At 32.6% G+C, this 17,335-nt stretch overlaps 1 protein-coding gene across 1 annotated transcript; it reads left to right on the top strand.

Annotated features, from left to right (window-relative positions):
• The first annotated feature begins 12,401 nt into the window (after positions 1 to 12,401).
• Positions 12,402 to 13,962, top strand: LOC107899303 (dof zinc finger protein DOF5.1). The gene is made up of 2 exons (XM_016824980.2): positions 12,402 to 12,603; positions 12,769 to 13,962. Exons 1-2 carry the CDS (start codon positions 12,553 to 12,555, stop codon positions 13,681 to 13,683), a joined length of 966 nt encoding a protein of 321 aa, XP_016680469.1. The 5' UTR covers positions 12,402 to 12,552; the 3' UTR covers positions 13,684 to 13,962.
• The last annotated feature ends 3,373 nt before the right edge of the window (positions 13,963 to 17,335 follow it).

Genomic DNA, 17,335 nt, shown 5'->3' on the forward strand with positions numbered 1-17,335 from the left:
TCTCCATTCCACATTCTTAATGTATATAACACGCTTATAAGTAACATTATCTATAATTTCACTATTTACTTATATGTATATTCAAAGTTGTCCATCCATCTCATAGTCACTAAATTATATTTATCTTGAGCTATAGAACTCCAAATTAAGATCTGCTTAATCTTTTTGAAACTAGATTCATATATCTTTCTACCATAAAAATTTCAGAATTTATAGTTTATCCAATTAGTACATTAAAATCTTCAAATTTATCCTTGTTCTTCTATTTGACAGATTTGACCTTTTCTTACTAAAAATTAATTATCTCTTAGCATAGAATTTGGATGATATTCCCGTTTGTTTCTTTTGAAAATAGACTCATTAAAAATTTAAAAATATAAATTTAAGCCCCTAATTATTTTTATCCAATTTTTGATGATTTTCCAAAGTCAGAATAGGGAAACTCGAAATCATTCTGACCTTGCCTCACAAAATTTATTATATCTCATGATTTACAATTCCATTGCTTACACCGTTTCTTCTATGAGAAACTAGACTCAATAAGCTTTAATTTAAATTTTATTCATCTTCTAATTCGATTCCCATAATTTTTGGTGATTTTTCAAAGTTAGACTACTGCTGCTGCCCAAAACTGTTTTAGTGCAAAATATTGATTACCATTTTGACCCTAAACTTTTAATACATGACGATTTCATCCCTAGGCTCGGAAAATGAAATTCTTGCAATTTAATCCTTGTTCCAAGCCTAATAATTCTCATACATATCAATAATAGCCCATGAATTCCATGAAATTTTATAATTTTTCCACAAATTCAATATTTTTCAATTTAATCCTTAAAACATGTTTTCATCCAAAATTCTTTAATAAACACCTTTAAACATCCATTAACATCTCAAATTCATCATCAAATAACAAAAATCATATGAACTTATCAATGGTATCTTCCAAAAATTTCAACAAAATAAAAAACTAATAGAATACTAAGTTGGACCCAATTGTAAAAGTCCAAAAATATAAAAATTTCAAGGAAGAAAGCAATAATTGAACTTACTTGAAGCTAAAATATGAAAGACCAGCTTAAAACCCTCTTCCGTGGTTGTTTTTGACAGAAATTTGAAGAAGAAATAGTCTTGAAATCCTTAAAATAAATTTTGGCCACATAAACTTTATTATAATTCCAATTTTGTCCTTAAATGCATAAAAATCATTGATTTTTTTAACAGTATGCCGCCTCAGCCACTTAAATTGGCCCATTTACTCTTTTAGTCCTTCCTTATTTAATTGTTAAGCTATTTAATCACTTTAGCAAGTTTTGCATCTTTTCAATTTAGTCCGTTTTAATTAATTGACTGCCAAAACGTTAAAATTTTCTGATGAAACTTTAACACTACCATATTGACACTTTGTAAATATTTATAAAAATATTTATGGCTCAGTTTATAACATCTAGGTCTCAATACCTCTTTTCCTCAATTTCTTGACTTAATAAATCTTTATAAAACACAAATTACGAATTCAAAAATCTTTATAAAACAATTTACGAATTATTAAATAATAAAATTTACGAGCTTATTTGCCGAATTTGGTGGTCTCGAACCACTATTTTTGACATTTCTGAAAATCAGGCTATTACACTCTTGGACTTGTACAAAAGAAACACGTAAATTTAATCTCTTGGACTTACATAAAACTCAAGATGGAATCTTCATGTCGGTATAGAGATCTAATTTCAATGCCATCAGCGGTTTCAAGCAAATATACTTGTTGGAAAGACCTTCTCATACTAACACATTGGCCAATTCATCATTAAAGTAGGGTTATATAAGTATGTCCATGGGAAACACACATTGGCGTCACATTTGCATAATAAAAAACGACACATTAAATGGGGCATCTATTTGGTTTCAAGGTAATGTGAAAAACCCTTTAACTGTTGACTAACTTAAAAAAAACAAGACAACAAGGTATCTATCAAACTAGTTAATGTCAAATTGGTAACAGTTTGGTATCTTAAAATTTCAAAAAAGTCATAAGCCAATATCATTGGCTAACTCGACTTCCAAAATTAGATGAAATCTAGGAAGCCTCCAAGTGTCAACTTACTATCATGTTTTTTAGTCCCTAAACCTATTCATTTCGAATCTATTTTTTTACCATTTGATTTAAAGTGAAACCATAAATATTAAGTTTTCCCAAATTTGAACATGAATCCTTTATCCCTAATCCTTAAATCCTACCCCTCAAACTCTTAACATTACTACAATTTAGGATTTGAGGAACAACAAAAATGGATAAGCTTTAAGTCATGGAAATGGATATGAGATGTAGGAGTAAAAGGAAGTGTCAGTGGTCATATTTATATACTTTCAAGCCTTGAAGTCAACAATCTTAAGTGTCAATTATGTAAAAAGAATTCAACAACCTTATGTGTCAACTATGTAATCTCCACTAAACTAAAAACCCATTTATGTCGAGTTTAGTACTATTAATTATGAGATTGCCCTTTTGTAAAGATTATTAATAACTTCACTGTTTGAGAAAACAATTGATTACAATGATCTCGACACCCGTCCGTGCTAAGGAAGGTATTGTGTCATTATGTTCGAATATTTGTTTATGTCATCCATTTCAAAGAGTTGTCTTAACCATGGAAGCATGGACCATTTTGTGTAATTATGCACGTTGACATGCTTTTAAAATGTTCAATTTCCGCTATCCTCAACAAAATTTTCCTCAAAAAGTTATCTTATATACATGTGATATATCTGATTGAAACATTAAAACTCAAACCACATGAGTGAAAATGAAATGTGGGAATTTTTTATTAAATGCAAATGCATAGATACATTTAATTGTTTGGTAATAAGTAACACGGAAAAATAAACAAATTTATACTTGATGGTCTAGTTGGTGTATCATATATTTATCCATGATTTGGGTAATATTGTGATTGACTACTACATCTATAAAGTTGGTTTCCATAGTAAGGACTGACATGTATAATAACCAGGGAGTCTTCGGTAGGAATACCACTACCTTGACCTCTATCTTAAGCATGACATTTGCGTCAACCATGGCCATTTTGTCCAACCCTAACATCTTCGTCAATGGGTACACCTATGCTACAACGCGGTTATAGATTTTCCTACCTCTAACATGGCCTACAACAGTAGGATGAGCCCCCACTTCCATGTTACTCTTCTAATACCGGGAAACTGGACGACCGAACCGAGGTAAAGGAGCTTGTCCCAACGGGTATATATATGGTTTATAGTTGCCTTAAACCATTCCATATATATCTCAAAACCTGCAAAGTTATCATCATCAACCAACATAACCTATGGCATATCTTGGAGATGATTAGTCTAATATGTCGCGTGTTGGACAAATCTGATGACCCAATTATGTTCCTACACCTAACATAAATCTATGTGATGATAGTCATCAATGTTTTCTAGATTTATCGAAATTCCTTGGACCATCTCAAACTATCATAATACAAAATTTGACTAATGCCACTCGATGTAGGAAAAGCTTAGAAGAGGCATGTAAATGATAAAAACATGGTAGTGTGCATGTGACTTTTGTTGAAAAAAAACTAGAATTTTGGAAGCTTTGAGGCATATTCTCAATTGGTAAAGGTGGAGATTTGAATCATAAAATTATGGTTTTATATTTTACCCCATGAAACCTTTACAACGATATATCATATGCTCAAAATGGTTAAATGATGAATGAGAAATTGATGCTCAAAGTAAGCCACTTGTGAACTATGTTGAGGAAAATAAAAAGCTTAGTTCCACATTGGTTAGATATCAAGTGTGGAATATGTTTATATATATGAACCAACTTGGTGGTTATTGAGTGACTAAGTTAATGCATTATCTCGCGCGCAAGGGGTGCAAATCTAAACCTGCCGGGGTTGAGAGAGCATTCGCATGACGTGGGTGACGTGAAATGTCCGGATTGGTTAGGCCTTTTAGATTTGCCGATATTTTAACCCAATACGTAATTTTATTTTTCCTCAATAGAGCTTATCTCTTCAAATTCTGTTTGGAATTAAAAGGAAAAATATAAAATTAAGTTTAATGGCTCTTTTAATTCTGATGTTAATTTGGGTTTTTAATGGCTCCTTAATTCACAGATGTTTATGGCTCCATTAGTCAAAAATTTCCAAAGTTCTTTCATTTTGAATATTTTATTTAATCTGCAGGAGAAAGTATACACTGAATTTTTTCTCTATTTTTCCTAAAAAAATTTTTTGAGATCTTTTCATTACATATTTCGAACCTATTGTCGATGATAGAAGAAAGCTAGGCTACAGTTCATTGATTACTACAGCCATGCTACTGCCGTGCTTATCTCGTTGTTGTATTCTGGGAGTCAGTCGACTAACATTTCTCCAGTACTAAAGGAGAGACCGAATCTGTCTTAAGGAAACTGTGAAAACAGGCCTCAACTACTAGTTGGATTTCTGCCTACGTACAAGTACACAATTTCGATCTAGTTTTATTTCTAATTTCTATTTTTTAGATTTTTTTATATATACCAATATTGTTCTGGTTCGATCTTATGATTTAAATCAATATTTTGCATTACTGTTTATTTCTCTAACGTATTTGCAACAATATTAAGACAAATTTCTTACCACTTTCTAATATGAGATGAACAGGACACCGAGGTGCAATTGTATTCTGTTTGTAAACAGAAATCAATTAAACAATTCTGTTTCAGGATTTTATTCCTGCTGTTCAACATAATTTGTTCAATTCTCTGTTTCCAAACAGAAATCAATTAAACAATTCTGTTTTAGGATTCTATTCCTCCTATTCAATAGAATTTATTCGATTTCTGTTGTTAATAGTAATCGTTTGAGAGTAGCAATTCTATTACCAGAAATTGGTTATTATTTTGTTTCAGAATTTTTAGTTCCTAACTAAATTCTGTTGTTTAATAGAATCGAAGGGTAGTATAAACTGGAAATTAAATTTTTTGTTTATTATTATTACTAATTCTAGTTCCGTTTTTGAAATTTTAACAGAAAATGGAAGTTCCCACCAATTTACCCAATTCGTGATCTAGAGCGTTGGTTCCAACTCAGGCTTCGAATCAAAATTCAATGTTGTCGGTGGCTGTAAGTCACAACGAGAAGCCTGCAAAATTCTCTGGATAGAATTTTAAGACATGGCAACAGAAGATGTTGTTCTATTTGACCATGTTGCACTTCCCCAAATTTTTTAAGGATGACCCTCCTACTGTTAAAGAGAGTAAAGTAGATGATGTTACCACCTTCACTGCTATTGAAGCTTAGGAGCATTTTGATTTCTTGTGTCAGAATTACATCTTGAATAGGTTGTCGGATGCACTGTACGATGTATACAGTGTTAATAAGACATCTAAGGAATTATGGACGTCATTGGACCATAAATACAAAACCGAAGATGTTGGAGCTAAAAAATTTTTAGTTGCCAAATTCTTGAATTTTGTAATGGTTGATTCTAAGCTAGTTGTGAATCAAGTGTAGTAAATTCAATTGATCATTCATAGAATTATTGCTGAAGGGATGGTCATAAATGAATCCTTTCAGGTGGTTCAGGTGGCAACCATTATTGAGAAGCTACCCCTTGCTTAGAATGACTTCAAGAACTACTTAAAGCACAAAAGAAAGGAAAAGTCAGTGGAAGACCTGATTGTCAGACTTCAGATTGAAGAAGACAATAGAGGTACTGGAAAAAAAACTTAACAAAGTATCAAATGTCAATAGTGATAAGGCAAACGAGGTAGAAGTCAAGAATGGAAAACAACCTTAGAATGGGTCTAAACTGGGATCAAAAGGTGGCGTTTCCAAGAAGAAAATATCAAGGGAAATTTTTCAGTTGCAATAAGATGGGGCACAAGTCATCTGACTGTAGGCTTCCAAATAAAGTCAGAGTTAACGAGGCCAATGCTGTGGAAGAAATTTTCAAGGAAGTTTCTGATATGGACTTATGTGCTGTGATTTCTGAAGTCAACATTGTTGACTCAAATCCAAGAGAATGGTGGCTTGATACTGGTGCCACACATCATATATGCTACGACAAAGACTCATTTTTTGAGTTTGTGCCTTGTGACAAAGGGGGGAAGCTCTATATGGGCAATGCCACGAGTTCCAATATCAAAGGGAAGGGTATTGTGGTCTTGAAGATGACTTCTAACAAAGAACTCAAGCTTTAAAATGTGTTGTATGTGCCTGACATACGCAAGAACCTTGTTTCTGGAATAGTCTTAAGTGTACACGATTTTAGGATGGTGTTTGAATCTTATAAGCTAATTTTTTCTAAAGGGGGAATGTTTGTGGGAAGGGGATATGTATTAAATTACATGTGAAAACTTGATGTAATCTCTGTAAAAGCAAAGACAATAAATAAGAATGCCGATTCATCTTCTATTTATATGCTTCAGTTATTTAATTTATGGCATGGTAGGCTCGGACATGTTAATTATGATACTTTACATAGATTAATTACTTTAGAGCACATTCCTTCATCTCATATTAATTATAATCACAAATGTGAAACTTGTGTTGAGGTAAAATTAACAAGGTCTTCATTTCAAACTGTTGAAAGAAGTACAAAACCACTTGATCTAATACATAGCGATGTTTGTGACTTAAAGTTTGTTCAAAATATAGGAAAGAATAAATATTTTATTACCTTCATTAATGATAGCACAAAATATTGAAACATATATTTTCTTAAGAGCAAAGATGAAGTTATAGAGAAATTTATTATCTATAAATAGGAAGTTGAAATCCAACTTAATAAAAAGATTAAGATGGTGAGAAGTGATCGTAGTGGTGAATATGTTGAACTGTTTGGTGAATAGTGTGCACAACATGGTATTATTCATGAAGTGACACCACTATACTCTCATCAATCAAATGGAGTAGTCGAGCGGAAAAACCAGATTCTAAAGGAAATAATGAACGCATTGCTACAAAGCTATGGGTTATCATAGAACATGTGGGGGAAGCTATTCTATCTGGTAATCACCTTTTAAATAAGGCTCCTTGCAAGAAAAAGGACAAGACACCATATGAGTTATGGAAGGTAGAAAACCTTCTTGCAACTACTTAAAAGTGTGGGTGTGTCTTGACAAGGTAATGGCTCCGTTACTAAAGCAAATGAAAATAGGTCCTAAAACGGTGGATTGTATTTTCATTGGCTATGTAGATCATAGCAATGCATATTAGTTTCTTGTGTATGAATCAAAGAATCCTGACATTCATAAGAATACTATATTGGAATCAAAGAATGTCTCATTCTTTGAAAATATCTTCTCTTGTAAAACTAGGGAAGTTGATTCAAGTTCAACGAAACAAACTTTAGAGACTATAGATGAAAATAGTCAAGATGTTCGATAAGAGGTTGAAACTAAGATAAAGCCAAGAAGGAGTAAACGAGCAAAGGTGGAAAGAAATTTTGGATAAAATTTTCCAACCTTTATGTTAGAGGCTGAACCTCAAATGTATAATGATGCTATACGGTCATCTGAAAGCACTTTAGAGAAAGATGCTATTAAAAGTAAAATTGACTCCATCATACAAAATCATATGTGGGAATTAGTGGATCTTCCTCTGGGAATTAAACCATTAAATTCCAAGTGAATTTTCAAACGGAAAATGAAAGCAAATGGAACAATTGATAAGTACAAGGTCAGATTGGTTATAAAAGGTTATAGATAAAAGGAAGGCCTTGACTATTTTGATACTTTTTATCTAGTATCTAGGATAATTTCTATAACGATGACACTTGCAATTATCGCCTTGCGAAATCTAGAAGTACACTAAATGGATGTTAAAAAAGCTTTCCTAAATGGAGATCTTGATGAAGAGATTTACATGAAACAACCTAAGGGTCATATAGTTTCAAGATAAGAAAGGAAAGTTTGTAAATTGGTGAAGTCTTTGTATGGACTTAAGCAAGCACCAAAGTAATGGCATGAAAAGTTCAATAATGTCATGATGACAAATGATTTTAAGATTAATGAGTGTGAAAAATGTGTGTATGTCAAAACTATCGACATTGGATATATAAATCCTTTACTTATATGTTAATGACATACTCATTGTTGGAAGTAACAATGAAATTGTAAAACGTATAAAAGACATGTTAAATTCAAGATTTGACATGAAATATATAGGAATAGCTGATGTGATTTTAGGCATCCAAATCAAGAGGTCATCTAAAGGTCTCATATTAACTCAGTTACATTATTTGGGCAAGATTCTTGGGAAATTTAGCAAGGATGATTCCGGTATAGCCAAAACTCCAATAGATACGAGCCAACATCTGTTCAAAAAACAAAGGTGAAAGTATTGACCAAGTGTAATATGCAAGGGTCACAGGTAGTCTAATGTACCTTATGAGCTGTACTAGACTAGATATTGCTTTCATTGTGAGCAGTTTAAGCAAATTCACAAGTAATCCAGGGGAAAACCACTGGAAAGCAATTGTGAGGGTACTGAGATATCTCAGATATACTACGGACTATGGATTGTATTATTCCAGAGATCCTGCTATTTTAGAAGGATTCTTCGATGCCAGTTGTATCATGAAAACCCTCAAGACAAACGATTATAACCAGATCCACAATGGAATTCGAGTTTGTAGCTCTAGAAAAATCTGGAGAAGAGGCTAAATGGTTTTCAAATTTCTTGAAGGATATTCCTGACTGGCCAAAGCCTGTGCCCACAATATGCATATATTGTGATAACCAAGCAACAATTGGTAGAGCAAGAACGTAATGTATAATGGTAAGTTGAGACATATGCGTTGTCGACATAATACTGTTAGACAACTAATCTGGAATGGAGTTATCTCTATTGATTTTGTAAAATCAAAAAATAGCATTGCGGATCTGCTAACTAAAGGCTTAAATTGAGATCAGTTTGATTAAACATCGAAAGGAATGGGACTAAAGCCCATGAAAATTAAAGGCGCTATGTGAAGGAAAACCCAACCTAGTTGATTGGAGATTCAAAGATCTAGGTTCAAAGGAACAACCTACTTGTATAGACCTTGTGAGGTCACTGTGGGGGTTCTTATCCCAAGTTCGTTCATATGATATAAACAGTGGTTAAAAATGGGATATGTTAAGCAATGCTTTTAATGACCATTGTGTGTTTCATTGAGCCGAGCAACATAAGTCACCTATGTGAGAGTGAAGTGGGGCCACTTCGAGGAGAGTACTGAGGTATAATTCTCTCAAACTCTTGCAGAACTAGGAGATGTTCACAGCCATATGAACATACCCATGAGAACTAAAATCTAGTCAGGGAGGTAGTTGTGTAAGGTATATCATCCTTTACACATACAGCAAAACAGTTCAAGGACATCACGTCTATTGGTCAGCTGGTAAAGTAATTATACTTTCACAAGGGAAGGTTCAAGGGTTGATGCCTACCTATCCTATGCAACTATCGATTGTAAAATCTATCACCATATCGAGCCAATGTTATTCGTTAAAACTATCAATTTCATTCATGCGGGGGATTGTTGGAAAAAATAGATTTTGGAAGCTTTGAGTCATATTCTCGATTGGTAAAGGCAGAGATTTGAATCATAAAATTATGATTTTAAATTTTACCCCATGAGACCTTTATAATGGTATATCATATGCTCAAAATGGTTGAGTGATGAATGAGAAATTGATGCTCAAAGTAAGCCACTTGTCAATCAAGTTGAGGAAAATGGAAAGCTTAGTTCTATATTGGTTAGATATGAAATGTGGAATATGTTTATATATATGATCCAACTTGGTGGTTATTGAATGACTAAGCTAATGCTCTACCTCATGCGCAGGGGGGTGCAAATCCAAACCCGCCGGGGTTGGGGGTGCACCTACATGACGTGGGCGACGCGAAATGTCCGGACCGATTGGGCCCTTCTAGATTTACAAATATCTTAGCCCAACTTATCTCTTCAAATTCTATTTGGAATTAAAAAGATAAATATTAAATTGACTGTAATGGTTCATTTAATTCAGACATTAGTTTGGGTTTTTAATGGCTCCTTAATTTACGGATGTTAATGGCTCCATTACTAAAAAATTTCCAAATGTTCTTTCATTTTGAATATTTTATTTACTGTAAGAGAAAATACACACTGATTTTTTTCTCTATTTTTCCTTAAAATAATTTCGAGATCTTTTTGCTGCATATTTCAAACTTGTTTTCGATGATAGAAGAAAGCTAGGCTATAGTTCATTGATCACTAGAATCGTGCTACTGCCGTGTTCATCTCATTGTTGTATCTTGGGAGACAGTCGACCAACGTTTCTCCAGTACCAAAGGAGCGGCTAAATTTGTCTTTGAGGAAACTGCGAAAACATGCCTCAATTATCAGTTAGATTTTTGCCTACCTATGATTACACAATTTTGATTCAGTTTTATTTCCAATTTCTGTTTTTCATATTTTATATATATATATCTATATTGTTTTGGTTCGATCTTGTAATTTAAATCAATATTTTACATTACTGTTTATTTCTTTAATGTATTTGTAATAACTTTTACAATCGTATGGCTACAATCTCTTTCGCTTGGTATGACATCCACGCAAATTGTCAAAATATAAATATATATATTGAATTTTAATTCCATTGTGAGGTGGTATTAATTAAAGTAAACGAAATCGACCACATCGAATACAATTTATTAAATCTTTAGGTCCCTTATCAATTGCTCCTCATATTCATATCAAATCATCTTTCCAATATGTTAACTATGGTCACGACAACTAGACCATATATTAAATTACAAAATGTGAATACATATATAAACATTTAGAAAGTAATGCATTTTAGGATTTATAGTTTGAAATTTACCTTTTAGCTAAAGGGAAATTGAAAAGTTCAAAAGGTGCAGGTGCAATAAACAGGATTCGATAGGACCCTCATGATTGTAAAATCTCAATGGTACCATTCATTTCCTTGTTTTCCACTTTACAACCTCATGATCGTAAAATCTCAATGCCTTATATAAGTAAGCCAAAATGAAAAAACCCCAACTACATGTGCCAACCGTTTGAAAATTTGATAACAATAGGAGGCATATGTCATGACTTATGTTGCCTAACATTTTTGGCATAAGCACACCTCTAATCAAGCTATAAGAACGCATGTTCAGTCATAATGATCAATATCTACAGGTGTTGGATTCTTTAAGAGATACTCTAATCGTCTCTTCAACCAGCCTAACTTCACCCAAAACCCTTTGAAATTAGATGGAAGGCCAGTACCTATCTTGGGCGCTTCAACAAAGACTTGTTCTAGATTGTGCTAAAAAATTCCATTACAAGACGCTCGTACATTGGAGGCCCCATCAACAACTTTACATATTCTAATGTTTTTGTTGCTTCGCCTCATAAGAGATGAAATGTATGGGTTTATTGTCCCCATTGTTCAATTAGAGCGAATAGGAAATAGAAAATGCAAGCAACTATCCTAAATTGACTTGCATGATAGAAATCGATGTCTATTAATTGAGAATGGTTCTCTAGTTAGGAAGACCTATATTCATATTACCATGAAGTTGAGCCACAAGAGGATACTCTAATGTTGTTGCATCTTGAGAAACATATCTTTGTTCGGATTTCAATAATTGGGAAGTCATTACAATATGTTTGGAAATTGTAATTTAAAGGTACTTAGCTATATAAGGTATAGGGTAGAACATAGAAAATGATTAGGTTTGGTTTTCTATGAAAAACTAGCAAATATGATTGCCTATTTATAGGTTTTAAATTTAAGGTTCTGGTTGGGTTTTTATATAAAACTCGACACCCATTATTTTTTTATTTCAACTTTTGTTTCGCTAAAATTTTTTTTGATTATGTTGTTAATTTTTTTAAAAAAATTTCTGTTCACAACTTGACACTGATAAATATCGAAATTAAGGTTTAAGATTATTTATAACTGTTTCAAAATTAAATTAATTTAATATCGTTTAATTTTTAAATATTTTACTATAAACTTGAAACATATAAATATCAAATTATAATAATCATATCATAATAATTAAAAAAGTTGGTGGCGTTGATAATTACACTAAACTCAAAACAAAATTACAAATGGATATTCAAGTATTCCTAAAAAAAAAGTATGCTTCAAAATAACTTTTCGATACACATAATAAAAAAAAATTAAATTTTATATTATATAAAAGTGAAAAAAAAAACCCTTAAAAGATATATGAAAATCTCTTAATATACAAGTTTTTTTATTGAGATAAATATATATAGTTAGTTATAAATGAAAATTTTATATTTCGTGACAAGACGACATCACTTAATCATTAAAAATAAACATTTAATGTGGTAACACAATCATTATATATGCTGTAACTAATTATAAAGTATATATATTGGTCCCTCCTATAAATCTTTGGCTTCTCTCTTCATTCAACATCTCTTTCTCTTTTCCTTTTCTCTTTGTTTGATGTGATTCTCCACTATCATCTTAACACAGACGCAACAAAACTTTACGCAAGGAAATTGAAGACCAAGAAAACCATGGTTTTTTCCTCCATCCCTGCTTATCTTGATCCACCCCACTGGCAACATGTATGATTTCCTTTTTGAATTTCTTAACATGGTTTTCCTTGACAAAAAAAAAGCAAAAATTCTAAAAAATATATATTCTTCTTGTTACCTTTTTTTTTTTTTGGTTAATATCTTGTTGAATATACTAGGTATTTGATTTCTTTTGCTTTCCTTGTATTTTAACAGCATACAAATCATCAAGCCGGTCCTAGTAGCAGCACAAGCGGTCATCAGCTTCCTCCTCCTCCAGGACCTCCACAACCACCACCAGCTCAACAACCACAAGGAGGAGGTGGAGCTGGCTCGATCCGACCCGGTTCAATGACCGATCGAGCTCGTTTGGCGAACATACATATGCCAGAAGCAGCATTAAAATGCCCAAGATGTGAATCAACAAACACAAAGTTTTGTTACTTCAACAACTATAATCTCACACAGCCTCGTCACTTTTGCAGAACTTGTAAAAGGTACTGGACTAGAGGAGGTGCCTTAAGAAATGTTCCGGTCGGAGGTGGATGCCGTAGGAACAAAAGAAGCAAAGGAAGTAGCTCGAAATCTGCGGTCACCGATGACAGGCAAACAGCTTCTAGTTCTTCAAAGAGTAGTGGAAGCACTGATATTTTAGGCCTTGGAACTCAGGTTCCTCCACTCAGGTTCATGTCTCCTTTGCATAATCTTACTGATTTTGGGTTGAATTATGGGACAATTTCAGCACCAGTTGGTGGACCAAGTGACCTAAGTTTTCAAATAGCAAGTACTTGGAGTGGGGGTGCCACCGCTGCTCCAGGTATGATTGGTTGGGAACATTGGCGGCTACAACAAGCGCCGCAATTTCCCTTCCTAGGGGGCTTGGAATCTTCTTCCGGGTTATACCAATTTGAAACTGTAGGTGTTGAACCCTCGGGTCACGGTGGCGGACCTAAAATTTCAAGCTCGGCAGCAACCCAGATGGCTTCAGTGAAAATGGATGGTAATAACCAGCAAGAACTGAATTTATCAAAGCAAATTTTGGGAGTTCCCGGAAATGATGAGTACTGGGGCGGAACTGCATGGACAGATCTTTCCCGTTTCAGCTCTTCATCCACTAGCAATCCCTTATAGATTTGGCTCTCTATGTAACACTCTCTCATGTAGACATCAAGGACTTATGGTTTCTCAGAATCGACTGAAACCCTAAAATTGGTAGACTTTCACTTTTCTTACTAGAATGGGTAGATTTTAATTTATGAATATGTCTTCCATCGTGAGCGTATCAGCAGTTATATTTATATGTAGAGCTTGTATAAGGCATATATATTGATGATATACACTGCGAAAATTATGTGTTTTAAGTTTTATAATTTGATGATTATATATATATGCCACTTAATATCTTCTTTACAAGTGAATCGCAAATCAGTTTTTACATTGTTAGATATATAGTTCATATTCTAATCATTTTAACTCCACATTTTAATCCAAATTTGGAGCTCATATATATACATAGAGAGAGAGAGAGAGAGAGAGAATCATACTTTGAACTTCTTCTTGTCGTTTCTACATTTTAAAACTTTCACTCTAGTCTCAAGTTTCAACCCAAAGCAATGCTCCAAATTTAGAAAATGGAATAATATCGAATTTAGTTTTATATAAATAATTTCTGATTCAATCTACTTTACTTTATATTTTTCTTTTGATTTATACGAAAGAGAAGGCCCTAAAGGATGATTGTATTCCGCATTTGCATTAAATGGTTACAACACTCTACATTTCAGTATCTATATGGTTGACATAGGTGTTTCCAAATTTTCCTTTTCGGGTTCGTTTGAGTCCCTAATGTTTTAGGAGATGGCAAGCAATTGGACATGTTAGATTGCAGCATTATTACATTGTGTCTAAATCCAGTTTGGTAATGATAATTTGTGAGAGATAATGAAGATGACATGGATGCTGGTGGCAGGGAATGATTTTGTAATAATTTGAGAAACGTACTTGTTTGTATTGAGATATGAGGGAGAGAAGATTAAACCAATGAGAAAAACCGAATAACATAATAATTATTATAATGCAAGGACAAGTCTCAAAAGACTCCAAATTCCTTTTCATATTCTTAAAATATAAGGAGAAGTTGATTTGTACTGTCTTTGAGAGTTATGGTATTTGGGTTTATTCATATTTGATGATAATAATAAGTTGCCTTTAGAATATTATTAAAGTGATAAAAATAGAAAAGAAAAAGAGTAGGTATGAAGATAGCAAGGTCAAAAGAGATTTGGAAGGCGAAGCAACTATAGGTTTCTGTTCTGACAAAGGGAATGGAATGTCTGACCCATTTTCCTAAGTTTGACGCGAGTGAGCGCGTGCTTGTTCAACACTCACTATGAGACAAACTACTGGTTTGTCATCATGTGGACCTCACATCTCAGATTCTTGTCTCCCTCAATGTGCTGCCCTTTTTTTTAATGCTTAATGTATTATGTCTGTTTTAGATTTTTTTTTCTTCCAATTTATCATGCTTTATCTCCCTTGTCCTATTGGCTCATGTCAAGCTTCAGTGCTTTGGTGCAACACAGAGAGGAACCATCACCCAAATAATCATTTCTTAATTGATGCAAGTGCTGAATTAGTCAGTTGTCCAATAAATTTGGCTTCATGTTTGTGGAAATCTGGACAAAAAATTCAGCAACATGAGCTAATTAATTAATAAATCAAATGATCATTTGAGTAAAAGCATAAAAAGTACAATCACCGAAATATAATCAACAAACCCAAATTCATGATTAAAATGGTTAGAACAATCCCAAGTTTTATACTGAGTGTTGCATCATCATATGAATGAAACATTACGAGCATCACTATCAGTGCTGTACATAAGTTCGGCATTGACGACAGCACTATGAGAAAGATGGTTTAAGGGATAGATTTAACATCTTAATCTCTATTATTAGTTTGAATACCTAATATGATAATCTATCTCTTCTTACCAGCTTCACTCGATCAGACCACAAATTAAAATCAATGACAAATAACAGTAATGTAATTACAAATAATTTAGGCAAACAACCATAAGGTGATGTTGAAAGAAAAGAATCTGAGGGAGGGTTTGGGGTTTTGCTTTTGCAAGAACCGAGGCTGCTTATCAAACAATCGTTAGAACTTTACAATGTTTATCTGAAGGATGCTTATCTGAAGGATGCTGTAGTGGGTGATTCGGTCAATCGCCTTTTTCTCAGTAATCAATGGGATAGAACTTTACAATGTTTGTTCAAATTAACGTTAACACAAGTTATAATAACAATACATGAATAAACTAATTTTTAAGGTTCGGAAATTCAAGCCAAATCACATCTAAACTTTGTATATAGTGAGTTCTCATGTGGGTTTGATTAGGGCACATGCAACTCTGAGCCCTAAGGATTTATTGCTGCAGGCTCTCACTTTTGTTTTATTTTTACAGCATAAATTAATTGGATGTAACTGTAATGATTATGAAGAATTATAAATTTTTAGATGTTTTTGGGTGATAGAGTACAATTACATCGTAATTTTCTATATCATGTTTGGTGTACAGGTGTTCATGTGTTGGGCTATGCCTAAACATGATATTAACACATATTATGCTTATCCAAGCTTGACAGGCTCAAAATATGAGCCTAAAATTTTACCCATGTCCGTCCATAATTGTAATTGGCTAACCCAAGCTTATTTTAGGCTCACCTATAATGTAACAGCCCGATTTTCAGTTGTGTCAAAAATAGTGGTTCGAGGCTACTAAATTCGACGAGTAAACTCGTAAATTTTATTATTTAGTATTTATGAGTCAAATGTGGTTTTAGAAAAAATTTTGAATTAGTGATTTTTATTTAATAATAATTAGGTCAAGTGGTTTTAGAAAATAATGTATCAATACCTCGTTTCTATAAACCGAGCTGTAAATATATTTATAAAATATTTACAGAGTGTCATTAAGGTAGAATTAAAGTTTCGATAAAAAAAATTTAACGTTTTGATAGTTAATTAATTAGAAAGGACTAAATTGAAAAAGGTGCAAAACTTGTGAATTATAAGAAATAGTGATTAAATGGCTTAAATGATAAATATGGGAGGACTTAAAGAGTAAATAAGCCTAAAGAAGATGGTTGAGGCGGCATAAGTGTGAAAATAATAATAAAGTAATGTGATTTAAGGGCAAAATTGTAAATAAAATGAAATTAAAATAACCAAATTGGATTTTAATAGTTTCTAGACAATTTCTTCTCCAATTTTCTATCCAAAAACATCATTGAAGAGATCTTAAAGTTGGTTTTCATATTTTAGCTCCATGTGAGTTTAATTCTTACTCTTTTCTTGTAACTTTTATATTTTTAAGACTTTTACAATTAAGTCCAACTTAATATTACCTTAGTTTTTGATTTTATTGAAAATTTTGGAAGTTACCATTGTTGAATTTAGGATGTTTTAGATGAATAAACATGGATTTAGAGCTTTAATTTTGTTATATGATGATTCTATAAAGTGATTTGTTAAATATTGATTTTAGGATCAATTTGTGAAGAAGTTAAAGAATTACGGTTTGATATTAAATTTTTTTTATCAAGGGTTGTATGATAGCCTAGAATATTTAGATAAATTATTAATTTAGAAAAAAAAGTTAATTTGATAGATTAATTAATTAGTTAAGGGACTTAATTGAAAAAGTTGTAAAAGTTTTGGGTATTTGTGTAAATTTGAAAAATTGAAGGGTATTAATTGTGAAGTGAATTGAAACTGAAAT

This window comes from Gossypium hirsutum, chromosome D04 (genome assembly GCF_007990345.1).
Source record: "Gossypium hirsutum isolate 1008001.06 chromosome D04, Gossypium_hirsutum_v2.1, whole genome shotgun sequence".
NCBI classification, from domain to species: Eukaryota; Viridiplantae; Streptophyta; class Magnoliopsida; order Malvales; family Malvaceae; genus Gossypium; species Gossypium hirsutum.